General features: G+C 58.9%; 3 protein-coding genes across 10 annotated transcripts in view; 1 reads left to right on the plus strand and 2 right to left on the minus strand.

The window, feature by feature from the left end:
* Positions 1 to 3,094, minus strand: part of LOC126935630 (reactive oxygen species modulator 1) — a 94,028-nt gene extending 90,934 nt beyond the window's left edge. The window contains exon 1 of the mRNA XM_050757371.1: positions 3,085 to 3,094. The gene's annotated coding sequence lies outside the window, so the exon portion shown is untranslated. The remainder of the gene's footprint in view (positions 1 to 3,084) is intronic.
* Positions 1 to 26,715, minus strand: part of ARL2 (ADP ribosylation factor like GTPase 2) — a 218,820-nt gene that overhangs the window by 105,616 nt on the left and 86,489 nt on the right. Inside the window, exon 1 of one of the 5 annotated variants that reach the window (XM_050757272.1) lies at positions 13,120 to 13,123. The exons of the other annotated variants lie outside the window; for them this stretch is intronic. The gene's annotated coding sequence lies outside the window, so the exon portion shown is untranslated. Of the gene's footprint in view, positions 1 to 13,119; positions 13,124 to 26,715 lie in introns of those variants that run through there. 5 annotated transcript variants of the gene reach the window in all.
* ATG2A (autophagy related 2A) lies at positions 3,171 to 26,176 on the plus strand. 4 transcript variants are annotated; one of them, XM_050757080.1, is made up of 41 exons: positions 3,171 to 3,456; positions 5,903 to 6,065; positions 6,165 to 6,317; positions 6,474 to 6,576; positions 6,996 to 7,131; positions 7,266 to 7,364; positions 7,987 to 8,083; positions 8,161 to 8,325; positions 8,427 to 8,567; positions 9,083 to 9,320; positions 9,404 to 9,551; positions 9,650 to 9,742; positions 10,172 to 10,327; positions 10,442 to 10,685; positions 11,002 to 11,098; positions 11,222 to 11,381; positions 12,475 to 12,617; positions 12,700 to 12,839; positions 12,925 to 13,109; positions 13,558 to 13,708; positions 13,910 to 14,109; positions 14,412 to 14,492; positions 14,762 to 14,868; positions 14,955 to 15,047; positions 16,914 to 16,984; positions 17,210 to 17,286; positions 18,204 to 18,368; positions 18,483 to 18,609; positions 18,693 to 18,907; positions 19,786 to 19,994; positions 20,249 to 20,384; positions 21,959 to 22,165; positions 22,416 to 22,517; positions 22,608 to 22,692; positions 22,782 to 22,917; positions 23,013 to 23,085; positions 23,261 to 23,343; positions 23,848 to 23,969; positions 24,101 to 24,255; positions 25,280 to 25,432; positions 25,513 to 26,176. In XM_050757080.1, the coding sequence occupies exons 1-41, from the start codon at positions 3,286 to 3,288 to the stop codon at positions 25,747 to 25,749; spliced, it is 5,817 nt and encodes a 1,938-aa protein (XP_050613037.1). In that variant the 5' UTR covers positions 3,171 to 3,285; the 3' UTR covers positions 25,750 to 26,176. The 4 variants fall into 4 exon arrangements, with proteins under 4 accessions (XP_050613037.1, XP_050613035.1, XP_050613038.1 ...); XM_050757078.1 differs by having other exon boundaries at positions 3,188 to 3,456; positions 18,204 to 18,374; XM_050757081.1 differs by having other exon boundaries at positions 3,188 to 3,456; positions 12,949 to 13,109; positions 18,204 to 18,374.

Consider the following 26,715-nt stretch of genomic DNA (forward strand, 5'->3'; position numbering starts at 1 on the left):
GTCTGGGGAAGTATCTTTGCGTCCTCTCAGTTCTATCTGATCTTCTGCTGCGGCACACTCACGGCACTGGGAATTAGAGCTCAGGAATGGTCCTGCAGGCACCAACTCCTAAGAGATGGATGTGCCCACCAGTTAAGTTACAAGAGACAGATGTGAGGCAGATGTGTTTGCTCTCCTCCCTCACTGGAGGAGAGCAAACGCCCAGAGTGGCTCCAGGGGCCTAGAAAGGACAACTTTTCTTGGACCAAGAGAATATCCCCTTCTATCCCCACCACCTTTGGAAGGGAGAAGTGGTGTTTTTTCTTTTTTCTTTCCTTTTTTTGTTTTTGAGATGGAGTCTTGCTCTGTCGCCCAGGCTGGAGTGCAGTGGTGCAATCTTGGCTCACAGCAACCTCTGCCTCCTGGGATCAAGTGACTCTGGCCACCTCAGCCTTCCAAAAATGCTGGGATTACACGAGTAAGCCACCGTTCCCAGGCTCTTTTTTCTTTTTATGATTTCTGAATCTTAATGCTTTTTCATTCATTCGCTCCACAGCACTTAGGCACGTAGCCTTGGTCTCCTCTCCCTTAAGAATGGGGATATTAATAGAACCTCCCTCACGAGCATATGGTGAACAGCAGAGCAGATGAGATCGTGCATGTAAAGTAACAAGCCCAGGGCCTAGGACATCACACAGGCTTAATTCATGGTGGCAATTATATTTACTATTAATTTTTTTTTTTAGACAAGATCTCCGTCTGTCACCCAGGCCGGAGTGCCATGGTGCATTCATGACTTCACTGCAATTTCAAACTCCTGGGCTCAAATGACCACATGTACGCACCACCACGCCTGGCTAATCTTTTGAAACTTTTTTTTTTTTGTAGACACAGGGATTCAGCTATGTTGCTCAGGCTGGTCTCAAACTCCTGGGCTCAAGCAATCCTGCCTCAGCCTCCCAAAGTGCTGGGATTACAGGAGTGAGCAACCCAACCCGGTCTATTATTATTAATGCAATAATCAGTTGGTGAGCACAGTACTGCCCCCGGCCTGCCAAGGAAGAAGGCAGAGCTCTCGATTCCTTCCACAAGCACTTTCTTTTTCTTTTGAGACGGAGAGTGCAGTGGCACAAACTCTCGGCTCACTGCAAGCTCCACCTCCCAGGTTTACACCATTCTCCTGCCTCAGCCTCCCTGGTAGCTGGGACTACAGGCGCCCGCCATCACGCTCGGCTAATTTTTTTTTGTATTTTTTAGTAGAGACGGGGTTTCACCGTGTTAGCCAGGATGGTCTCGATCTCCTGACCTCGTGATCCGCCCGCCTTAGCCTCCCAAAGTGCTGGGATTATAGGCTTGAGCCACTGCGCCCGGCCCATAAGCACTTTCTGAATTGCTGTCCTATCAGCCTGCCTCCCTGAATGGAGCCTGTTCCTTCCTGGTAATGAACTGTCTCCACCTACTAACTCAAGCCCAGTTACAGAGGATAAAACTGAGGGTCACAAGAGGAGAAGAAACCACCCATGGGTGGGACTGGAATACAGGTCCCTGCCCCGTGGGCCAGGGTGGTTGCCCTTGCTTCAGGCTGAGTTTTGGCATTAGAATTTAAGAGTCCAGCTCCCAAGTAAGATTAAAATGGAAACACAGGCTAGGCGGGGTAGCTCACACCCGTAATCCCAGCTACTCAGGAATCCTTTGAACCCAGGAGGCAGAGGTTGCGTGAGCCGAGACTGTACCACTGCACTCCAGCCTGGGCAACAGAGCAAGACTCCGTCTCAAAATAAATACATAAATAAATGAAAATAAAATAGAAACATAGGCTGGGCGCGGTGGCTCATGCCTGTAATCCCAACACTTTGGGAGGCCAAGGCGGGCTGATCACCTAAGGTCAGGAGTTCGAGACCAGCCTGACCAACACGGTAATTAGCCGGGTGTGGTGGCTCACACCTGTAATCCCAGCTACTCCGGGAGGCCGAGGCAGGAGAATAATTTGAACCCAGGAGGCAGAGGTTGCAGTGAGCCAAGATTGTGCCACTGAACTCCAGCCTGGGTGACAGAGCAAGACTCCGTCTCAAAAAGAAAAGAAAAGAAACATAATTATCTATGGCTGTTCCTGAAGTTGCCCATGATGTAAGAGGTTTTGTGTGGCCGCCCCCTACAGAGCAATGGTTGGCAAACTTTTTCTGTGAAGGGCCAGAAAACAAATATTTTAGGCTTTGCAGGCCTCTGTCTCAAGTACTGAATTCTGCTCTTGTAGCAAGAAAGCAACCCTGGACAGAACTTGAGCAAATGAGCATGGCTGTGTGACACCAAAACATTATTTATAAACACTGGAATGTGAATTCCATATGATTTTCATATGCCATGAAATGTTCATTCTTCTTTTGATTTTTTCCCTAACCTTTTAAAAAACATAAAAACCATACTTAGCTCACAAGCTGTACAAAAACAATGCCCCCCTGCTTAAAGGAGGCAGAATCCATTCTTTGATTTTAGGACTAGAGATATGAAAAGCTATTATTATTCCAGAGAGGTGCCTAAGGCCTGATTCACGGCAGAGAGAAGGGAGGGTCAGTTAATCTCCCGCTGAGCATTCCGGGGTGAGGAGGGAAAAAAAGACCTTCCTTGGTGATGGACTCAGAACCTTTATTTTTGTTTGTTTTTGAGGCAGGGTCTCTCTTGTGTCTAAATCTCTTTTCTTACCTGTAAAGCGGTGGCAATAATCCCTACCTTGAACGATTGTTAAGAGGGCTCAATGAGATAAAGGGTGGTAAAGGATTTTGCAAAATGCAAATGTTTACCCACTTAATTGTTTCCACAGATGCGCGCTTAAGATCGCGCACTGAGTTTATTCCTCTGGGGAAGGCTTCTGCGAAGTTTGCTGGGACACTGTACCTTTAAATCCTCCCCAACCACTTAAAGTGGTTGGACGAATCAGCACATGCGCATTCCTTTGCGGGGCCGGCACCTGGAGCAACAGCCTTCCCAGAGCCTGTAGAAGGAAGGTTAAAGGTCCGCCCACACAGTACTTTACGCAAGCGTAAATCATGATTGAGGGCACTATATCATGCAGAGAGCCCAGTCCCTTTTTCGCGCCCGAAGGCTCCGCCCCGCGCAGCCAATCAGTAGGCCTCACCCTTTGCAATAGCCAATGACAGTGAGCGTAGGGGCGTGGCTGGGCGTCCGGGGGCGCGGCCTGGCGCCTAGAGAAGCGGCGGGGCGAGCCGGGGGCTCTAGTGAACAGCAGAGCCGGACGGGGATCGCCGGCGGGCGGCAAGCGGAGGCGGCCCGGCCCCGGCGGTCTCCGAGATGTCACGATGGCTGTGGCCATGGTCAAACTGTGTGAAAGAGCGGGTCTGCCGCTACTTGCTGCACCACTACTTAGGTCACTTCTTCCAAGAGCACCTCAGCCTGGACCAGCTCAGCCTCGATCTGTACAAGGGCAGCGTTGCCCTGCGAGACATCCACCTGGAAATCTGGGTGAGAAGCCAGGCCCGAGGCCAGGAAGGTGCGGAGGGCGGGAGCGCAGCGACCGGAGGCTCCCTGCGGAAAGATCGGGCCGGGGGGATCAGGCACCGGGCGTAGAGAGGCCAGGGGAATCTTGCCCTCTCCAGGCGTCAGAGGCACCCCGGCTGGCTGCTTCAGTTCCTTACCAGAGCCAGAAACTGAGCGGGAAGGGGTTTCCATCTCCACAGGAGGAGAAACTGAGGCTGGAGAGGGCGAGATCACCTGTCTGGAGAATGCAAGACAAACTCGTCGAGTTTGGGGGCTGAGTTAAGGAGGGTGGCCGAGGAGGGGCTGGGGAGGTAGCATAGGAACCGAGCTGGGCCAGGGCAGTGACAGACTTGGGCCTGTGCAGCTGGTCGGGGAAGCTGGTAGGGGTCCGGAGCCCTGGCGAGGACACCTGTGGATCATGTGCCCTGACCTCTTGACCCCACGGTCCTGGGCCCGTAGGTGGGATCAACAAACCACTGGATGTGTATGTCAACAACCGCGTCAGCACCAGTGTTGATCAACACCTTGTGTGCCTGGGTCGCTGCCTACTTCCTGTTTTTGGGAGAGTGGGATGGGCTAAGTGGGTGTCTAGGGAGGGACTGGATGGCCCCCACCCACATCTCCCACCCACCCACCGGGGTCAGTGTCCCTGCCTCGAGGGGGGCCCTCGAGGAAAGGTCGGGAGATCTGGCTTCAAGCCTGGAGGAGGCCAAGGGAGATGCCAGGGAGGCCAAGAGGTGTGAGGTCTGGGTCAGAGACTTGAGGCTGGGAATGGTAAGGAGCCCTGACTCACAGCTCAGCTGACCTGGGGAGCTTTGAAGGAGCCACCAATTAGAGGCACGTCCTGGTCAATCCACCAGGTGCAGAGCAGCAGGGGTGGGCATGGAGGCAGGGACTTCTCAGTTTTGTGGCTGGACTCAGGGGTCTGCTAATCTGGATGGAAGAGCTAGGCTTTGGGGGTAGGCCAGGCCCTGGTGAGCAAATGTGGGGTAGGATAACCCTCGGCCCTGAACTGGGGGCACCTCCCAGTGGCCTGCTGTCTGTGAATTATGGTGTAGGAAGCCCTCTCTGACCTGTAACCTTAGCCTCTAAGGCTGGCCTGAAAGACGGCCCAGACTTCTAGGCTGCCCCTTTTTTATTTTATTTTTATAGAGACAGGATTTCGCTATGTTGCCCAGGCTAGTCTTGAACTCCTGAAGCGATCCTCCCACCTCAGCCTCCCAAAGTGCTGAGATTACAGGCGTGAACCACCATACCCAGCCCTAGGCTTCCCCTTTTTACTTTCAGCTCCAGAAAACGCCCCTACTCGTGTTCCCTGCCCTCTTGCTGGGGGTCGAATTGGCTTCTCCAGGGCCCTGGTGGAATGCATGTGCTTTCTGGATAACCAGCCTCTCCTCCCAGCTCAGCCTGCAGACCCCACCTTGAAGGCCCCCAAAGAAGCTGAGTGCCTAGGACCTCTGAAGTGGCCTGAAGAGAGAGAGGCCCGGATCCCAGTCTCAGTCCCTGTTGTATACTGGGTGACTAGATTAGTCCTGTCTCTAGGCCTCAGTTTCCCGAGCTGTGGGTCTCTGGGTGAGGAATTTGGACTCCATCTGCTCTGCCATGTGCTTTTTTATTCTTGGATCCGACCAGTTTACTGAGGCCCTTTCTGGGTGGCACCTGGGGTCACGGGGGAAGCAGGTGGGGTACAGCCTTCAAGGAGCTTCCAGGTTGGCAGGGGTACAACTCCAGCATGGACATTTTAGCCAGGGGCTCAGCCTTGTGCCTCACAGAGAGGTACAGCTACACTAGGTGTTTGGGGTTGAGGGGGGGTCCCATCTGGCATCAGGTCAACCCCTCTCTTCTGGACACTGTCCCTTTGAACTCTCCTCACCCAGGTTGAACATGGGTTTTCCAGACTCTGCCAGACATGTACCCATGTTGTCCTGTGCCTGCAACACACCACCTTCTACCAGCGCCTACCCCCCTCCCTTTATTCTTCAGCTTGCCCCTCCTCTGACAGACCAGGCTGGGTTAGGCGTCTTCCCCATGGCCCCCTCACCAACCCCCAGCACCTGCTCACCTCTCAGTTTCATCCTAGTTGCTCTGAGTCCCTGGCTGGAGCCTAGCTTGGCTGGGGAATGAAGACATTTTATTTACCCATCTAGTCTCAATGTCAGCATGTAGAAAGTACTCAGTAAATATTATCTTGAATTAAGTGGTGAGGGAAACATTTGCTCTGGCTTGAGGGATTAGGCATCTTTGGGTGATAGGGTGGGGGGGCTGGCCTGTAGCAGGGGACAGCATGAGCATAGGTAGGACCTTGTAGATAACACGTGGAGGGACGGGGCAAGCCAAGGGTGCTCTCCAAGGCACCATGGCCAGGTAAGCCTGTGCCAGCTGTGGGATTTGGGGTTTCCCTGAGCTGGTTTTGTCCCTTGCTTGCTCCCAGTCTGTGAACGAGGTGCTGGAGTCGATGGAGTCACCGCTGGAGCTGGTGGAAGGCTTCGTGGGCTCCATCGAGGTGGCCGTGCCTTGGGCTGCTCTGCTCACCGACCACTGCACAGTGCGCGTGTCCGGCCTCCAGCTCACCTTGCAGCCCCGCCGGGGTCCAGGTGAGGGCAGGGCAGGCTGGGGGCAGGCAAGTGGGGAGGGCCAGGGTGTCTAGGACCTGACTGAGCCAGCCTGCCTTGAGACCCTGTTTCTCCCTACAGCGCCAGGGGCTGCCGACTCACAGAGCTGGGCCTCATGCATGACCACAAGCCTGCAGCTGGCCCAGGAGTGTCTGCGGGACGGGCTACCAGAGCCCTCTGAGCCACCACAGCCCCTGGAGGGGCTGGAGATGTTTGCCCAGACCATTGAGACTGGTGAGCAGGCCCCTCCTGGCCGCCCTGTCCCCTGCCCCTCCATGGCACACAGGACAAGGGCTCCAGACAGCGGCATGGCCACCTGGTGCCCAGATGGGAAATTTTGCCTCCCTTTTGCTGCTCCACTTGACCTGAGACCCCTCCCCGACTCCTCAGTGCTTCGGAGGATCAAAGTGACCTTCCTGGACACTGTCGTGAGGGTGGAGCACTCTCCGGGTGATGGGGAACGTGGTGTGGCCGTGGAGGTCCGTGTGCAGAGGTAAGGGCAGGGTGATCTGGGGTGGACTGGTGTGAAGAGGGGGAGTGGGAGCTGCTGAATGGTCCCCATCCACAGCCTAGGTTCCTGGGAAGAGGCAGGGTGGGTCTGGGTGGGCCTCGGTGGTGGTAGGGCTGGGGAGGTGGGCTGTATCGTGAGCCTGGACTGGTGTCCAGAGGCCGGGTGATACAGGCCCAGAGTGGCCGAGGCCCCAAGAACCAAGTTAGATGCTGAGGGTCTGAGGAGCAAGGGCTGGCCTGAGCCTCTGAGCTGGACATGGCGTTTCAGGGCGGCCTGGGTAAGATGGGGCAGTTCTGCAGGCCAGGCTCCCTGACCCCGTGCCCCTAGAACAGAGCACTGTGTGGAGAGAGGGGCTCCAGGCCTGGGGTGGCCAGGGCACGGGCTGACCCTACACTCTCCAGACTGGAGTACTGTGACGAGGCAGTGCGGGACCCGAGCCAGGCGCCGCCGGTGGACGTGCATCAGCCGCCTGCCTTCCTGCACAAGCTGCTGCAGCTGGCAGGGGTCCGCCTGCACTACGAGGAGCTCCCCGCACAGGTGAGTGGGCTCTGATTCCCACAGCCTCTGTCTCCTATCCCTTGAGCCCTCTGACCCCCCTCCCATCCTTCCTGACCATCCATCTCTGACCCCATTTTCTCAACCTTCCCCTCTTGTATCCTCCCACCTCCCAGGAAGAGCCTGCAGAGCCCCCCTTGCAGATTGGCAGCTGCTCAGGGTACATGGAGCTGATGGTGAAGTTGAAGCAAAATGAGGCCTTCCCTGGCCCCAAGGTGGGTCCCCAGGCTCCTGGGGAGGAGGGTGAGTACCCCATCTTAAGACTCCTCCTCCTCAGCAAGGCTGATTATCCACAGACCAGAGTGGGGATGTCAAGTGGGGGATTTACTTCCTTCTTGGCAGCTAAAGAAACTGAGTCTGTAGGCCAGGCACAGGGTTCACGCCTGTAATCCCAGCGCTTTGGGAGGCCGAGGTGGGTGGATCATCTGAGGTCAGGAGTTCGAGACCAGCCTGGCCAACACAGTGAAACCCCGTATCTACGAAAAATACAAAATTAGCCAGGCATGGTGGCGCATGCCTGTAATCCCAGCTACTCGGAAGGCTGAGGCAGGCGAATTGCTTGAACCCGGGAGGCAGAGGTTGCAGTGAGCCAAGATTGTGCCATTGCACTACAGCCTGGGCAACAAGAGCGAAACTCCATCTCATTAAAAAAAAAAAAAAAAAAAGAAAACTGAGGCAGAGAGGTCAAGCTGTGGCCCGGTTCATACAGCTAGCTAGTAACAGAGTTTAGTTTGGCAGCCAGCATCCTGCTTTCCCAGGGCAAGGGCAGGCGGGTGGTAGCTCTTAGAGGAGCTGGGTGGTGGGCCTGGGCTCCATGGCTGCCCCCTTGGCCCCCAGTTGGAGGTAGCGGGACAGCTGGGCTCCCTGCACCTGCTTCTGACGCCGAGGCAGCTCCAGCACCTTCAGGAACTGCTCAGCGCTGTGAGCCTTACAGGTGAGGCCTCTGGGTGGCATGGGGCTGGGGTGGCTGGGAGGGCCAGCCAGCCCAGACTGAAGTCTCCTCCCCTGCAGACCACGAGGGCCTGGCTGACAAGCTGAACAAGAGCCGCCCGCTAGGTGCCGAAGACCTGTGGCTGATTGAGCAGGACCTGAACCAGCAGCTGCAGGCCGGGGTGGTGGCTGAGCCCCTCAGCCCAGACCCCCTTACCAACCCCCTTCTCAACCTGGATAGCACTGGTGGGTGTGGAGTCAGACATGGTTGGAGAGGCAGCTAGTGTGGGTGCAGGAGCCTAGGGGCTGGGGCCGGCTGTCCCTGACACTCCTCACTTCACCCACAGACCTCTTCTTCTCCATGGCTGGCCTCACAAGCAGTGTGGCCTCAGCCCTCTCTGAGCTGTCCCTCTCCGATGTAGACCTGGCCTCCTCTGTGCACAGTGACGTGGCCTCCCGCCGGCTCTCTGCCCAGGCCCACCCAGCTGGTGAGTTGGAGCACCCTGGAGGTACTCCAGGGACAGGAAGGACTGGAAGAGGCCTTAGTGCTGTGGGATGTCAGGGAACCCCCAGCGATGCCTGGATATCTACCATCTGTGACTTGGTTCCCTGGGGACCAAACGAGGTAGTAGCTGGTGATATAGTGCACAGAGCCCAGGTTTTTCAGTAATTGATCTTAGTCAAGCGCTTAAACTCTCTGAGACTCAGCTTCCTCTTCCATAGCCTTTGCCAGGCTGTATATTTGGGTTCAGGTTTATTGAGAGCTTATTGTGGGCGGGTGCTTCATCACATCCTATCCTTCCAGCACCCTGTGGAGGGTTCAGTTGAGCCTGGGCAGAGGGCCTGGCCTACTGGAGGCACCGGTGTCATCCCTGCGTGACCAAGCCTTCTGCCAGAGCCACATGGTGTGGCAGACTTGGCCTCCCAACCCCCAGCAACCATTGCTCCACCTGGGGTACCCAGAATCTCTTGGGAGCCCCTGGTGAAACCTCTGTCCTCTCAGGCAAGATGGCCCCCAATCACCTCCTGGACACCATGCGCCCTGACTCGCTGCTGAAGATGACCTTGGGGGGTGTGACCCTGACCTTGCTTCAGACATCTGCCCCATCTTCCGGACCACCTGACCTCGCCACGCACTTTTTCACCGAGTTTGATGCCACCAAGGATGGGCCCTTCGGTTCCCGAGACTTCCACCACCTTCGACCACGCTTCCAGAGGGCCTGTCCCTGTAGCCACGTTCGGTATAAGCCCGAGGCCAGGGCCTGAGGAGAGACCATCGGAGTTCCCTAAGTGCACCTTCTGATGCCTGTCCTCTTTCCCGCAGGCTAACGGGCACAGCCGTGCAGCTGTCCTGGGAGCTGCGGACAGGCAGTCGGGGTCGGCGGACAACCAGCATGGAAATGCGCTTTGGGCAGCTCGAGGTGCTGGAGTGTCTGTGGCCCCGGGGCACCTCCGAGCCTGAGTACACGGAGGTGAGGGCAGAGACAGAATGTGTGCGAGGCGGGGTCTGGAGGTTTGGGTGGCTGTGGGGCCAGGCCTGACCCTGTGTGCCTCCCGGGTCCCACCCCAGATCCTGACCTTTCCTGGTACCCTGGGCTCCCAGGCCTCAGCTCGGCCCTGCGCCCATCTGCGCCACACACAGACCCTGCGCCATGTGCCTAAGGTAACCCACCCGCTCCAGGTCACCAGGCTGTCGACTGCTCCCCATGGCGTGTTGACCCCACCCTGGCCTCTGCCATGGCCGCCTCTGCTGCCCAGCCCTGTCTCTTTTCCCCTGTGCTCCACACCTCACCATGCCAGGGCCTTCAAATACCTGCCTGGCCCTTCCCATGCCAGTCTCTTAGCCTGGTCATGCCCTTGCCCTGTCTCAACATGGCAACCCCTGCTGGGCCTCTGTGGCTAAGAAAGGCACATCTCGGGCGGCTTTTATAAATAAACAAGCTCATTGTGTGCACTGGGCAAAGGTGGGGCAGGCCTCCTCAGAGCCCTCCTGGCCCCTGCTCCAGCTCTTCTCCCACTACGGAGAGGGCCTTCCTGTCCCACACGCCGAGTGCCACTCAACCCTCACTGACCTGAACTCCCTCGCCCTCAGAGCCGACCCCGGCGCTCAGTTGCCTGCCATTGCCACTCAGAACTGGCCCTGGACCTGGCCAACTTCCAGGCAGACGTGGAACTGGGGGCGCTGGACCGGCTGGCTGCCCTACTGCGCCTGGCCACTGTAACTGCCGAGCCTCCAACTGGCCTGCTGGTGAGAGGCCCCGCCAGGGCCAGGCCGGGGTCGGGTGCAGGGCCTGGGTTCTTCGGCTCTTGGTCACAGTGGGAGGGGCTCTGACGGCAGCTCTGACCCGGAATCCTCCTGCAGACAGAGCCCCTGCCGGCAATGGAGGAGCAGACAGTATTTCTGCTTTCCGCACCCCGGGCTACACTGCGACTGCGCTTCCCCATTGCTGACCTGCGGCCTGAGCGGGACCCCTGGGCGGGCCAGTCTGTGCGGGTTGAGCAACTTCGGCTGGAGCTGAGTGAGCCCCAGTTCCGGTCAGAGCTTAGCAGTGGGCCTGGCCCCCCAGTCCCCACCCGCCTGGAACTCACCTGCTCCGACCTACATGGTAAGAGCTCCCTGAGTGACAGAACCTGGGGCGAGAGGCCTGGCTTCTAGGAGAGGTGGGCTTGGGGCTATGGAAGGGGCCCAGTCACAACCCGAGCAGCCCCTAGCCAGGCCTTTACCAGCTCTTGGGGTCCCAGCACTGCCAGTCCCTGGCCTACTTGCCAACAGGTAGGGTGGACCCTTTGTCTCTGGCTTTCTCTGCCCACCACAGTGTGTGTGGAGTCGGGGGCACAGCTCTGAGCCGACCTGGGCATTGGGGAAGAAATAGGAAAAGTCAGCAGTGATGACGGCCCTCCCACTTCCCCGTCCCCCTTTAGGTATCTATGAAGATGGAGAGAAGCCACCTGTCCCCTGCCTGCGTGTCTCCAAAGCCCTGGACCCCAAGAGCACTGGGCGCAAGTACTTCCTGCCCCAGTAAGTAGGGGCTCTGGACGGGGCCCAGGAGAGGAGGGTTCTACTGCTGGGGGTGGCAGGGGGCCAGTTTGGAACTGGGTGCTGGGGACCCTGCAGGCCAGTGACAGGCCTGTGCCTCGGCAGGGTAGTGGTGACTGTGAACCCCGAGTCCAGCAGCGCACAGTGGGAGGTGGCCCCAGAGAAGGGAGAGGAGCTGGAGCTGTCAGCGGAGAGTCCATGTGAGCTGCGGGAACCTGAGCCCTCACCCTTCTCCTCTAAGAGGACCATGTATGAGACAGAGGAGGTGAGGCTTGGCCCTACCTCTTCCCAGGACCCCCTCCTGCCCACCGCCCGGGTTCCTGCCAGAGGAGCCACCTGTGTGGCTGCGGGCCAGGGCAGCATGACCCCATGGGGTGGGCATGAGCTGACCCGAAACCAGTGAGGATTTCGGCTCTTCCATTCTTTCCAGCCAATCAGAGTCTTTCTGAAAGGGCACTGGTGAGGGTAGGCCCCGGGGAGCATGGGTCCTCCATTGGAAAGATCAGGTCCCACCCCACCTGAATGGTCGATCAGCACTGTCCACTTGGAGAGGCAGTTAAGGGCCAGGCTCTGCCACTTGGTGGCTGTGTCACCTTGGGGAGTTACCTGACCTTGAAGAGTTACCTATAGATGAGTTTCCTCCCCTGGAAAATGGGCACCATGACCTGTCTCTCTTTTTTTTCTTTTTTTTTTTTTTTGAGATAGAATTTCACTTTGTTGCCCAGGCTGGCGTGCAGTGTCATTATCTCAGCTCACCGCAACCTCCGCATCCCAGGCTCAAGCAATTCTCCTGCCTCAGCCTCCTGAGTAGCTGGGATTACAGGCGCCCGCTGCCACGCCCGGCTAATTTTTATATTTTTAGTAGAGACGGGGTTTCACCATGTTGGCCAGGCTGGCCTCAAACTCCTGACCTCAAATGATCACCCGCCTCAGCCTCCCAAAGTGCTGGAATTACAGGCGTGAGCCACTGCACCCGGCCTAATTTTGTATTTTTAGTAGAGATAGGGTTTCGCCATGTTGGCCAGGCTGGTCTCGAACACTTGACCTCAAGTGCTCTACCCACCTAGCCCTCCCAAAGTGCTAGGATTATAGGCGTGAGCCACTGCGCCCAGCCTAACCATGACCTGTGTCATAGGCTTGCTGTGGGGATTAAAGGAGTTAACATACCTGAAGCCCTTAGAACAGCACAGGTGTGCCATCAGCACTGTATCCATATGGCTATCATGCATCCCCAGCAGAGAAGGGCTCTATGAATGAATGAATGATGAACAACAGGAGGGCAGGACTGAGACCAGAGACAGGCCCCAGCCAGCATCTCTAAGATGGCCCTCCTGCTCTTTCCCCCTCACCCTGTCCAGATGGTGATCCCTGGAGACCCTGAGGAGATGAGGGCGTTCCAGAGCCGGACGCTGGCACTGTCTCGCTGCAGCCTGGAAGTGATCCTGCCCCGTGTCCACATCTTTCTGCCCAGCAAGGAGGTCTACGAGAGCATCTACAACAGGTGGAGACGTGGGGCCAGCAGGGCGGGACGGGACACGGGTGGGTCTGGCCTCCCTTACCTGCCGTCCACCCGTCCGTGTCAGGATCAACAACGACCTGCTCATGTGGGAGCCCGCAGACCTGCTTCCCACCTCCGACCCCGCCGCCCAGCCCTCTGGCCTCCCTGGCCCCTCAGGCTTCTGGCATGACAGCTTTAAGATGTGCAAGTCAGCCTTCAAGTTGGGTATGAGAGGTGCTTGTGCTGGGCTAGAGGGAGGACCCCCAGGTCTGGGACGGGCCAGGCTAGCCCTCCCCGGTCTCCTTCCCAGCCAACTGCTTTGATCTCACCCCAGACTCGGACTCAGATGATGAGGATGCCCACTTCTTCTCAGTGGGGGCATCGGGCGGCCCACAGCCCCCTGCCCCTGAGGCCCCAAGTCTTCACTTGCAGAGCACCTTCTCTACACTGGTGACAGTGCTGAAGGGGCGGATCACAGCCCTCTGTGAGACCAAGGTGAGTGGAACCCCGGGCAGGTGGGTCCCAAACTTCAGAGCTCTCGTTGGTGGCAGAGCAAGACCAGCACGAGCAGCTCCAGGTCAGGAATGTGGAAAGCAGGAGGCCTAAGTGGGCAGCACCAGCCCACCCATGCCAGCCTGCCCATCCTATCACAGCCCATCAGCTCCTTCTGACCCCCTGCTGTATGTAAAGCACCATGCTAGGAGTCGGGATGGGCATGGTGCACCCACCATTCCGACTCCAAAGAGGCAGAGTGGGCAGACCCGGCAGAGATTATTTTTCTCCTGGCAGAAGAGGCAAGTGCCATCCAGGGCCTCCAGCAGCGTCCATGGTGGAAACTGGAGCTGACCCCCTTAGGCCAGGGCTCCAGGAGCCGCCAACCCCCTGAGGGTTTGAGGGATGCTGAGTGCAGCTGGGGAAGCCACGCTGTGTGCTCCTTCTGCAGGACGAGGGTGGCAAGCGGCTGGAGGCTGTGCACGGGGAGCTGGTGCTGGACATGGAGCATGGCACCCTCTTCAGCGTCTCCCAGTACTGTGGCCAGCCAGGACTCGGCTACTTCTGCCTGGAAGCTGAAAAGGCAACGCTCTACCACCGAGGTGTGAGGCCTGGGGCGGGTCACCGCTGGGGACCAGGCTTGGGGGTGGGGGCGGGTCACCGCTGGGGGCCAGGCTTGGCGGTGGGGCAGGTCACCGCTGGGGGCCAGGGTTGGCGGTGGAGGGCTTTCAGGATGGAGGTGGGCCCTGGGTGGAGTGGGTAGCCAGTCGGCTTGTCAGGGGGCTCATGAGACCCTTCCCCAGCGACGGTGGATGACTACCCGCTGCCCAGTCACCTGGACCTGCCCAGTTTCGCTCCCCCGGCTCAGCTGGCCCCGACCATCTACCCATCGGAGGAAGGGGTGACTGAGCGGGGAGCCTCGGGCCGCAAGGGCCAGGGCCGGGGCCCCCACATGTTGTCCACTGCTGTGCGCATCCACCTGGACCCCCACAAGAATGTGAAGGTACAGGCTTGCCTGCCAGCCACCCCTCCTGCTAGCCTGGGCTGCAGCCCCGGTGCGTGGTGGGACCCCAGTGCGCGGTGCGGCCCCAGTGCGCGGTACGGCGCCAGTGCGTGGTGGGACCCCAGTGTGCGGTGCGGCGCCAGTGCGCGGTGCGGCCCCAGTGTGCGGTGCGACCCCAGTGCGCGGTGCGGCGCCAGTGCGCGGTGGGACCCCAGTGCGCGGTGCGGCGCCAGTGCGTGGTGCGGCGCCAGTGTGCGGTGGGGCTGGCCTCCGCACTGCCCTGACTGCACCTCCACCCTCAGGAGTTCCTGGTGACACTGCGGTTGCACAAAGCCACCCTGCGCCACTACATGGCCCTGCCCGAGCAGAGCTGGCATTCCCAGGTGAGCATGGGTAGCCTGGGAAGTCACATGGCCCAATGACTCTGGACTTCTGTTTTGGGCAAGCAGGTCTCTAGGTGGGAGGAGGCCGGTGGGAGGAACATGGACTGGGCCACAGCTGACCTTGGCCGGAGCTCCTGGGCAAGGGGTGTGGGAGACAGCTAGTGGGCAGAAAGTGAGGTACCAGGCAGGGGCCAGGACGACAGGGAGGGGTTAGAGGAGGGAAGAGGCCACCTGATCCTCACCGCCTCCTCCTGCCCTGGCCTCTGAAGCTGTTGGAGTTCCTAGACGTGCTGGATGACCCTGTGCTGGGCTACCTGCCCCCGACGGTCATCACCATCCTGCACACACACCTGTTCTCCTGCGCCGTGGACTATAGGTACTGGGCTGGGAGGGTCCGGGGCTGGGGACAGGGATGGACTCTCAGGTATAAGGAGCCGTTCCCAGCCCGAGTATCACCCCCAGGCCACTCTACCTCCCTGTGCGTGTCCTCATCACCGCGGAGACCTTCACTCTGTCCAGCAACATCATCGTGGACACCTCCACCTTCCTGCTCAGGTATGCAGGCCACCCCACACCGGGCCGCCCCACCCTCGCCAGGCCGAAGCTGGCTGCCAGCTGTGTGTCCTCTGGCACTCTCGGTTTTAATGTGCACTCGGGTGATGATCCCATTCTCAGAAATGTGGATTGTTTCCGCCTTCCTGGAGGGCAGTTGGACCCTCCTGATCAGAGCCTTATAAGCATTTGTGCTCTCTGACCTGGTAATCTCACGTCTGGGGGCTGTCCTGGGATATGAGAATAAGAGAGGTGGAATTTAATGCTTACATAGTATAAGTTAAAACAGTCAAAACATATCAGTTTTAGATACGTTTAGATACACAACCCGAGCAAATAAGCATGGCCCACCTAGTAGGTGGAAAACCATGCGAGGATTAAGGTGAAGCTGAAGAATCACTTGAAAATATAACAAGATGGAGGGCGCGGTGGCTCACGCCTGTAATCCCAGCACTTTGGGAGGCCGAGGCGGGCGGATCACAAGGTCAGGAGTTCGAGACCAGCCTGGCCAATATGGTGAAACCTTGTCTCTACTAAAAATACAAAAATTAGCCGGGGGTGGTGGCAGGCACCTGTAGTCCCAGCTACTTGGGAGGCTGAGGCAGGAGAATCACTTGAACTCGGGAGGCGGAGGTTACAGTGAGCCGAGATTACGCCACTGCACTCCAGCCTGGGTGACAGAGTGAGACTCCGTCTGTAAATAAATAAATAAATAAAAGATAAGAAGATGCCACAGTATAGTGTTTACTCAAATAACATGGGATACAGGACTACGTACGTTTTAAAATCAGCTCATGAAGGCATGTTTATATATGTCTGTGCGTGCAGCTGTAGAGAGAAAGTTTGGAAGGTGATGTGTGTGGTGGTTTTCTCAGAATTAGGAATTAGGAATGATGAATGATTTTTTTATTTTCTTTATTCTAAAATATCTTAAAGGAGTTTTCATTATGTTACCCTTAAAATAAGGACTTTTTTTTTTTTTGAGACGGAGTCTCGCTCTGTCAGCAAGCTGGAGTGCAGTGGCATGATCTCGGCTCACTGCAACCTCTGGCTCCTGGGTTCAAGCAATTCTCCTGCCTTAGCCTACCGAATAGCTAGGACTACAGGCACCCACCACCACACCCAGCTAATTTTTGTATTTTTAGTAGAGATGGGGTTTTGCCATGTTGGCCAGGCTGGTCTCGAACTCCTGACCTCGTGATTCGCCTGCCTTGGCTTCCAAAGGTGCTGGGATTATAGGCTTGAGCCACCATGCCCGGCCCTTGTTATTATTATTTCTTTTTGAGATGGAGTCTCACTTTGTCACCCAGGCTGGAGAGCAGTAGTGTGATCTAGGCTCACTGCAACCTCTGCCTCCCTAGTTCAAGCGATTCTCCTGCATCAGCCTCCAAAGTAGCTGGGATTACAGGCACCCGCCACCATGCCCGGCTAATTTTTGTATTTTTAGTAGATACAGGGTTTCACCATTTTGGCCAGGCTGGTCTCGAACTCCTGACATCAGGTGATCCGCCCGCCTCAGCCTCTCCAAGTGCTAGGATTACAGGTGTGAGCCACTGCGCCCAGCCAAAAATGAGAACTTATTTTAAAAGAACCACAAATGCAGTAGGGGGAAAAATGGACACCCCTTTCCAGGACCGTCATGAGGCCCCAACGAGGTGTCGGAACTGCAGGCACTTTGAGAGCTGCAAGTGCTGCCTGCCTGCCACTGCCTGCTGTCTGGGCCTTCTCCCCACTGTGCAGGCAGGAACGCTGAGGCTGGAGGGGCCTGTCCATACCACTTCCTGTGGGCTTGGGACCCCTCTGCTCGGCTCCCGTGGAGCTGCCACCTGCAGTGGTGCCCGGGCCCTTCTCAGCCCTGTTCCCCCCCAGGTTCATCCTCGATGACTCCGCCTTGTACCTGTCCGACAAGTGTGAGGTGGAGACCCTGGACCTGCGGCGAGGTGGGCAGGGCCGGGACTGGGCTCCCTCCCCTCTGAGGGACCACCGCCCCGGCCACACCCAGAGCAGCCAGGTGTCTCCCCGCAGCTGCTGGCCGGGTCCTTAGCTCCCACTCATAGCCCGCACAGCAGGGGCTACACCTGGATCAGCCGGATCCTTCCCCCAGGTGCTGGGGCCGGGGCCAGGTGGAAGGGGGCCACAGGACCTTTCTCTCGCCTCTGCTGCAGATTATGTCTGTGTCTTGGATGTTGACCTCTTGGAACTTGTGATTAAAACCTGGAAAGGGAGCACCGAGGGCAAACTGGTAAGTGAGGCTGTCACTCTGGCTCCTGGAGCCAGAGCAGGTGCAGGGGCCAAGGGATTCTTTCTTTTTTTTTTTTTTTTTTTTTTTTTTTTTTTTGAGACGGAGTCTCGCTCTGTCGCCCAGGCTGGAGTGCAGTGGCGCGATCTCGGCTCACTGCAAGCTCCGCCTCCCGGGTTCACGCCATTCTCCTGCCTCAGCCTCCCGAGTAGCTGGGACTACAGGTGCCCACAACCGCGCCTGGCTAATTTTTTGTATTTTTAGTAGAGACGGGGTTTCACCGTGGTCTCGATCTCCTGACCTTGTGATCCGCCTGCCTTGGCCTCCCAAAGTGCTGGGATTACAGGCGTGAGCCACCGCGCCCGGTGCCAAGGGATTCTTTAGGGGCTACTGCTCCCTCATGTGCCCGGGCTCCGGACACAGTTCACACCTGCCCTTCCTGGGCTGCAGTTAGCACCCCTCCTGCAAAGGGCCACAGTACAGCCCTGGGGGGGGTCCCTTGATGCTGGCTGAATGAATGAATGGGTTTCAGTCCTGCCACCAGAGGACGCTGCAGCCAGGGCATCAGCAAGGCCTTGGGAGTCAGCTGCCTTCGTAGGTCCCCGGGTTCATCTCCTGTGAGATGGAGATAACTGGCCCTGCCTTGCTGGGCATGCAGAGCCCTTCACGGGGAGTGGGGTAGGGTGGGTGGGCACCCTTCTGCTTCCTTGGATGGCCTTGGGCCAAGCCGCTTTCACCCTCTGGGCTCAGTTTGCTCACCTCTTCATTGGAGTTACTGGGCAGGACATCCACTCCAGGAGAGACCATCCTTGTTCTGCCTGTGGCGGGGTCAGAACTGCGGTGCCCTCCCAGCGAGCAGGTGGGGCCAGCAGGCAGCGGCCCCTGTGCTCACATAGCTGCTCGCCCCACCCCGCCCACAGAGCCAACCGCTATTCGAGCTGCGCTGCTCCAACAATGTGGTACACGTGCACAGCTGTGCCGACTCCTGTGCCCTGCTGGTCAACCTGCTCCAGTACGTAATGAGCACGGGTGACCTGCATCCCCCACCCCGGCCCCCCAGCCCCACGGAGATCGCCGGCCAGAAGGTACAGGTGAGGCCTGGCCACACAGGCTACCAGAGTCTCTGGCCTGGGGTTGGAGGAGCCCTGGGGGCCGCTCTCGTCCTGTCTCACTCATTGCTCCTCCCCTGCCTGGCCCAGCTCTCGGAGAGTCCTGCCTCTCTGCCCTCGTGCCCGCCAGTGGAGATGGCCCTCATCAACCAGCGCGACCTGACCGACGCCCTCCTGGACACTGAGCGCAGCCTGCGGGAGCTGGCCCAGCCTTCAGGTGGAGTGGGGGTGCTGTGGGGACAGCAGACACAGTCAGGCACCCACTGTGGGCGCCTCTCCAAAGTGGCCTCTCTCCTACAGGTGGCCACCTCCCTCAGGCGTCGCCCATCTCAGTCTACCTATTCCCAGGTGAACGGAGTGGGGCCCCGCCCCCTTCACCACCTGTCAGGGGCCCTGCTGGCAGCTTAGGGTCGTGCTCGGAGGAGAAGGAAGATGAAAGGGAAGAGGAGGGCGATGGAGACACCCTGGATAGTGATGAGTTCTGCATCCTTGACGCTCCTGGCCTGGGCATCCCGGTGCGTGGTGGGATGGGTGGACTGGTTTGCTGTCCAGGCAGGTGTGCTTGGGGTGGGGATGGGACACTCAGGGGTGGTTGCCTGGCCATCTGGAGCTCCTGTGGTGAGAGAAGCAGGCAGGAGGTAGTCGCCGTCACCTGGGGACACGGTGCTAGGTCTTTGCTGCCCTAGGGAGGCAGCCCTGATGCTGGGCTTTGATGGAGTGGGTAGATTTCCAGAGGAAGAGGAAGCCTGGTGTTCTGGGCAGAGGGACTGGGACATTCAAGGAATGGAGGAAGAGGAGAGGGGAGTTAGCGAGAGGGGTGGAGAATGTGGCTGCAAGGGCCGGTGGGAGTATCTGAACTCACTGAGGTCTTAGGAGGCAGGGCTGGCAGGAGCCCGGGACTCTCAGGCTCTTCGTGAACAGACCACTCAGGCATAGGCTTGGGGATAGCAACCCAGGAGTGTCATCTTTCATCAAAAACAGGGAGGAGGCCAGGCATGGTGGGTCACGCCTGTAATCCCAGCAGTTTGGGAGGTCAAGGTGGGAAAATTGCTTGAGTCCAGGAATGAGAGATTAGCCTGGGCAACATAGTGAGACCCCCTCTCTACAAAACAAAATAAAATTAGCCAGATGTGGTGGCACATGTCTGCAGTCCCAGCTACTCAGGAGGCTGAGATGGGAGGATCGCTTGAGCCTGGGAGGCAGAGGTTGCAGTGAACTGTGATTGTGCCACTGCACTCCAGCCTGGGTGACCAAGCATTACCCGACCCTGTCTTTTTAAAAAAAAAAAAAAAGAAAAAAGAAGTGGGACCAGGGGAGAAACAGGAGCTGGAGCTGGGGTAGCTGGGCTGGATCGAACATCTGTGTCACACGTCTCCACCTGGCCTCCCTGCAGCCACGAGACGGGGAGCCTGTGGTGACACAGCTGCATCCCGGCCCCATCGTTGTGCGGGATGGTTACTTCTCACGGCCGATAGGCAGCTCGGACTTGCTGCGGGCACCTGCCCATTTCCCAGTGCCCAGCACTCGGGTGGTGCTACGTGAGGTCTCCCTCGTCTGGCACCTATATGGAGGCCGAGACTTTGGCCCCCACCCTGGCCACAGGTGAGGAGGAGCGGGTGCAGGTGGCAGCTAGTGAAGGTTGGGGCTCAGGCTGGTCCAGCTCTGACTTTCAGCAGCTGGAGACCTTGAGCCCCATCCACCCCAAGTGGGCCTCGGTTTCCTCGTCCTTCCTTATCCCACCTGCCTGCCAGGACTGGGGCTAGCGGGGCTCTCTTGTCCCAGGCTAAAAGGCCTGCTGAGGACAGGGAGGGAATCGGGTTCCTCTGAGTCAGCTTGGCCCCTGTCCCTCTTCCCAGGGCAAGAGCTGGCCTCTCGGGCCCCAGGGGCTCCCCTTCCCGCTGCTCTGGCCCCAACCGGCCCCAGAACTCATGGCGCACGCAGGGGGGCAGCGGGCGGCAGCACCATGTCCTCATGGAGATCCAGCTCAGCAAGGTGAGTGGGGTGGCGAGTGCCTACTGCACGTGTGTGTCATGGAACCACGGGCCTTGTTCTCGATGTCACGTGTAGCAATGACTAACGCAGAGGAAAACCCCTGCCTTTGTAGTGGAAGAAGCCAGGCAGGGACCAAGCTGTACCGAGTGTGTCCGATGGTGAAGAGCGCTCAGGGGAGTCTGCAGGGGTGGAGGAGGCAGGTGTGCTGGGGAGGGTCTGGAAGGTCCTCTTCCAGAGGCACCATTTGAACAAAGACCTGAACAAGTGGGGATGTGAGCCAGGAAGAGTTTTCAGGCAGAGAGGACAGCGTGAAAGCCGCAAACTGGGGCCAGGCATGGTGGCTTATGCCTGTAATCCCAGCACCTTGGAAGGCCGAAGCGGGCAGATCACCTGAGCTCAGGAGTTTGAGACCAGCCTGTCCAGGCAGGTGTGTTTGGGGTGGGGACGGGACACTCAGGGGTGGTTGCCTGGCCATCTAGAGCTCCTGTGGTGAGAGAAGCAGGCAGGAGGTGGTCGCCTGGCAACATGGCAAAACCCCATTTCTAAAAAAAAAAAAATTACCCAGTTGCAGTAGTGGGCACCTATAGTCCCAGCTACTCGGGAGGCTGAGGCAGGAGAGTGGTTTGAGCCCAAGAGGCAGAGATTGCAGTGAGCTGAGATCGCCCTACTGCATTCCAGCCTGGGCAACAGAGTAAGACTCTGTTTTAAAAAAAAAAAAAGCTGCAAGCTGGAAGCATCCCGGCCTTTCCAGGAACAGCAGAGCCTGTGCATAACCAGCGACCCAGAATATTTCTTTTGGGTCTTACAAGAGACGAACCCCCTCAGGGCTTTTGAGGAGAGGCCTCTGTGGGACGGGGCTCTGCAGCACTCAGGGAGGGCTGTTGAGCGTGGGCAGGTTCAGGAGAGCCTAGATGGGGGCTGGCCACAGGTTTGGCTGCAGATCGGGTGTGGGAGATTGAGTGTCAGAGCAGGGGACCAGGGGCCTCTGAGACCTGATGGCGAGCCGGCGGGTGTGCAGGAAGAGGGGGAAGGAAGGCTCTCCACGGAGAGGGGCCACGAGAACAAAGTCCTGAAGGCAAAACAGGCCTGGACTCCTTGAGTGGCAGAGACCAGTGCAGCTGGCATGGGAAGCAAGGGCAGGGGCAGGTCTGGAGGGAGAGGCAGGTCTCTGCTGGGCATAGAATAGAGAAGGGGTTGGGGCTGGGCGTGGTGGCTCATGCCTATAGTCCCAGCACTTTGGGAGGACGAGGCAGACAGATCACCTCAGGTCAGGAGTTAGAGACCAACCTGGCCAACATTATGAAACCCTGACTATACTAAAAATACAAAAATTAGCTGGGTGTGGTGGCACATGCCTATAATCCCAGCTACTGGGGAAGCTGAGGCAGGAGAATCGCTTGAACCCGGGAGGCAGAGGTTGCAATGAGCCGAAATTATGCCACTGCATTCCAACCTGGGTGACAGACTGTCTCAAAAAAAAAAAAAAGAAAAAAGAATAGAGAAGGGGTCTGGACCAGCCCTTCCCTCCCTCTTGGGGCCCTGTTCACCTGGCCAGGCCTCTGTCCACCCCACAGGTAAGCTTCCAGCACGAGGTGTACCCAGCGGAGCCAGTCACAGGCCCTGCAGCCCCTGGCCAGGAGCTGGAGGAGCGGCCGCTGTCCCGTCAGGTGTTCATCGTGCAGGAGCTGGAGGTCCGAGACCGGCTTGCCTCCTCCCAGATCAACAAGTTCCTGTACCTACACACGAGTGAGCGGATGCCACGACGCGCCCACTCTAACATGGTACGAGCGGCCTGCACCGTCCACCCTGGGGCAGGGCATGGGGCCGTCAGGGACACATCTTCACACGTGCACGGATTCACACACATACACGCATTCCCACACGAACACCCAGGTTGTTTGTAAGCCTGGGAGGAGGGCAGAGCTAGGGCCTGTGTTAGCGAAGGGAACAGTGTGTTCAGAGGCCGGGTGATTGGGTGAGCTGCAGCCCCAGAGGCCCAGCAGGCATCCAGAGCTCACCCTCTGCTCCCAGCTCACCATCAAAGCGCTGCACGTGGCCCCCACCACCAACCTGGGCGGGCCTGAGTGCTGTCTCCGTGTCTCGCTGATGCCCCTGCGGCTCAATGTGGACCAGGTGAGTGGTCCAAGTGAGGGCAGAGGCCAGGGTGACCCCACTGTCTCCAGGCCTCTGGGTCTGATCCGCGCCCGGACCTTTCCCCTGCAGGATGCCCTCTTCTTCCTCAAGGACTTCTTCACTAGCCTGGTGGCCGGCGTCAACCCTGTGGTCCCAGGGGAGACCTCTGCTGAGGGTGAGAGGCTGGGCCGGGGAGGGGAGCATCTGGGCCTTCTGCCATCCAGGACAGCCCAGGTTCCCAGTCTGTGACCTCCCTTCCCCTAGCTCGCCCCGAGACTCGAGCCCAGTCCAGCAGTCCCCTGGAAGGGCAGGCCGAGGGCGTAGAGACAGCTGGCTCACAGGAAGCCCCAGGCGGTAGACACAGCCCCTCCCCTGCTGACCAGCAGCCCATCTACTTCAGGTAGGCTGCTGGACTGTGGGTGGGGGCTCCTGGGCCAGATTGCTGGGAACCGGGCCAGTGAGCAGAGAACCTCCTCTTCCTGCTCCCCTACCCAGAGAGTTCCGCTTCACATCCGAGGTCCCCATCTGGCTGGATTACCATGGCAAGCACGTCACGATGGACCAGGTGGTAAGTGGGGCGGTCAGATGGGGTGGCCATGTGGGGTCAGCTGTGGCTGAGTCCCTCTGGGGGCCAGGTCTTGCATCCAGACACCGTCAGGGCCAGGGTGCTCTCCAGTGGCTCCCATGGGCTGGCTGGCTCCCTGAGTCCCATCGGGTAAACCTGGATCCCCTCCCTCTCCCAGGGCACTTTCGCTGGCCTCCTTATTGGCCTGGCCCAACTCAACTGCTCCGAGCTGAAGCTAAAGCGGCTCTGTTGCAGGCACGGGTGAGTCCCCAGCACCCTAGCCTCTCTCCAGGGTCCCTGATCTTCCCTCTGTTCTGGTCCTGAATGGTTGTGTGGCCTTGACCAAGTCATCACCCTTCTCAGGGCCTCAGTTTCTCCTCTGTAAAAAGGATGCAGTTGGCTGGGTATGGTGGCTCATGCATTCAGGCATTTGAGACCAGCCTGACCAACACGGTGAAACCCCGTCTCTACTAAAAATATAAAAATTAGCCAGGCGTGGTGGCGGGCACTTGTAATCCCAGCTACTCAGGAGGCTGAGGCAGGAGAATTGCTTGAACCCAGGAGGCAGAGCTTGCAGTGAGCCAAGATCGCACCACTGCACTCCAGCCTGGGCAACATCCCTCTGCACATGACTGGGTGGGACCACAGGGAGGGCAGGAGTGCCCACAGGACTTGCCACAGGGGTACTGAGTCCTCCTGGCCCCACAATCCCTCCATGTGTGGCTCTGCCTCACCTTCTGCCTCCTCACCTCCCTGCCCTGCCAGGCTCCTGGGTGTGGACAAGGTGCTGGGCTATGCCCTCAACGAGTGGCTGCAGGACATCCGCAAGAACCAGCTGCCCGGCCTGCTGGGAGGCGTGGGCCCCATGCACTCAGTTGTCCAGCTCTGTGAGTGCCTGGGTTTGGAAGCCCTTGGAACTGCTTTTACCCTTGGGCAACCTAGAAGCTGCCACTGGGAATAAGAGGAGGAGGTGGGGGCAGGGCAGCCTCGGGTGTCTCTGAGCGCTCCTTCCCCCTAGTCCAAGGGTTCCGGGACCTGCTGTGGCTGCCCATTGAGCAGTACAGGAAGGATGGCCGCCTCATGCGGGGGCTACAGCGAGGGGCTGCCTCCTTCGGCTCGTCCACGGCCTCTGCCGCCCTGGAACTCAGCAACCGGTTGGTACAGGCTATCCAGGTGAGTGGGTGCCCTGCATCTGGGCTGTGCAGGACAGAGCAGCTGAAGCCCTCTGCACCACAGCTCCCAGGTTCTGTCCTCAAAGGTCTTCTGAGAGTGGGTAGTCTGGGTATGACAGCCCTACTTTATAGAGAAACAACTATGGAGATGCTAAGTGACTTGCCTGGGGCCTCCAAGGCAGGTCTCCCGAGGCCCACAGGGGTTCCTGTGCAAGAGTGGGAGTGCCCCCCAGGCCTTCAGAGCCCACCGTGTCTCCTGCTCATGGCATGTCTTGTAAAGGGGGGTGGAGGACGGCTGTGTTTGCAGACTAAGAATGTGAGGCCCAAGGGCTGCCCTGGTTCCTTCAGGCCACGCACTTCGCTAGGCCAGAGGGACCCCAGGGAAGCCCGGGAGCCAGTCTCGTGGGCAGTTGTCAGATGAATTCTGTAGGGAACTGATGGTCCCAGTGGGCTAAGGGGTGAGTGCAGGTGCATGGTACGTTCTGGAACCTGCAAGCTCAGACCCCAGCAGGACAGAGGGCAGGGCTCCAGGGGAGGCGGGAGGTATGCGTGGCCACCAGGGAGCCCCCGGAAGTGTTCAGTCAGGTGGGAAAGAGGGATGCCAGGTGAGGTGCTGGGCAGAGGATCTGGCAGACAGAAGGAAGGATGGGCTCCCTGACCATCTTGCAGGGGCATCTGGGGGGCGAGACAAGGAGCAGTCAGTCTTAGGTGTGCAGCTGTGGCAGCCGTGCAGAACCTACTGAATGTGGCAGTCAGCAGGAAGAGAGGTTTGGGTTAAGAAGATTTTAGGAAAGTACCCTGAGGAGTCCCATGTTCCTAGATTCCCTGAGCGGAGTGGCGGATGCCTAGGAAGGGGAGGAGGAGTGGGAGGAAGTGGGAAGTAAGGCTGAGCAGGACTCCCTGGGCCAGCACAGTGACAGGCGGGGAGGCTGAGGGCTGGCGGGGTCTCAGACCGTCCTGGGGGCCTGGGGTCGACATGTGTGCCCCAGCCAGCTGTCCTCATCCAGTGCTCCCATGTCCCCCAGGCCACAGCCGAGACCGTGTATGACATCCTGTCCCCGGCAGCCCCTGTCTCCCGCTCCCTGCAGGACAAGCGCTCTGCGCGGAGGCTGCGCAGGGGCCAGCAGCCTGCCGACCTGCGGGAGGGTGTGGCCAAGGCCTACGACACAGTGCGAGAGGTGACCAGGCCCCCACCCTGCCCCAGTCCCCCATGCCCATCTCCTCATGCAGACCCCACCCTGACCTCTGTCCTCCACAGGGCATCTTGGACACAGCTCAGACCATCTGTGACGTGGCATCGCGGGGCCATGAGCAAAAGGGGCTGACGGGCGCCGTGGGCGGCGTGATCCGCCAGCTGCCTCCGACCGTGGTGAAGCCGCTCATCCTGGCCACAGAGGCCACGTCCAGCCTGCTTGGGGGCATGCGTAACCAGATCGTCCCCGACGCCCACAAGGACCACGCCCTCAAGTGGCGCTCGGACAGTGCCCAAGACTGAGCTTGGGGCGCCCGGCACCCAGAAGGTGCTGCCCACCGTGCTCCTGAGCCTCCCAAGAGCTGCAGCACACAGGTCCGGCCCTGCCCGGCCCCTCAGGGGATGGCCACTGTGAAGGACGCCTTCCCGGCCTGCCCGTTGCCAATCTGCTGTGAGACGGGGGCCTCCCTGCCTTGGGGCCTTAGCCCTGGCTCTGCACTTTTCCTCCGGGGAGAAAGGACACTGCCCCTCCCCCCACCTGGGCCCACACCGCTGCCTTCTCCCAGGACGGAGGCTTTTGTACCCTCGGACCCCATCCCACTCAGCCAAGTGTCTTTCTGTGTCTGGGGGGAGGAGGGGATGACATCCGTGTGGTTCGATGTATCATTTTTAAGCTCCGTGAGCGCGTGGGTCAGTGTCTGCATGAAGTGGAATAAACTGCCCACCGCCAGCCCCCCTCTTAGATCCTCTGTCCCTGCGAACCCTGGCCTCAGCCTTGACCTTGGCTCCGCCCCAGATCCCACCTCTGCACCCAGCACCTCCCATGTCACCACCAGGGGTCGCCACGCCTCCCGGCCTTGCCCAGCAGGTCAGGGCACAGGGGGGACCCAGAGGCACCCAGCCCTGCACCCCTTCCGCTGGCTCTGAGCTCTGCCTTGCCCTTCCCAGGGGGCTGCCACCCCAGCCCCACTCCTGATATGGCAGGAGCTACGTGGGGCTGCCAGGGAGGGAGGGATGGTCTTTGGAGCCTGCCTGCCCAGACCACATTGGTTGTGTCCCTGCAAGACCCCAGGGTCCAGCCTGACCCCAGGGCCCCTGGCTGTGGGGGCGCCAGGCAGGCTCAAGCCCTGACTATGGGACCTGAGGCGACACCCTGGGTCCCTGAGCCTCAGTCCTTCCTGGTGTTCCCTGCCCAGCTGACCCTGCCTGGTTGTCACTTGAGGCCACTCAGGGAAGGCTGAGCCTGAGGCGTTCTAGAGGTTGCTCTCA

The sequence above is a fragment of the Macaca thibetana genome, chromosome 14, assembly GCF_024542745.1.
Source record: "Macaca thibetana thibetana isolate TM-01 chromosome 14, ASM2454274v1, whole genome shotgun sequence".
NCBI lineage: Eukaryota > Metazoa > Chordata > Mammalia > Primates > Cercopithecidae > Macaca > Macaca thibetana.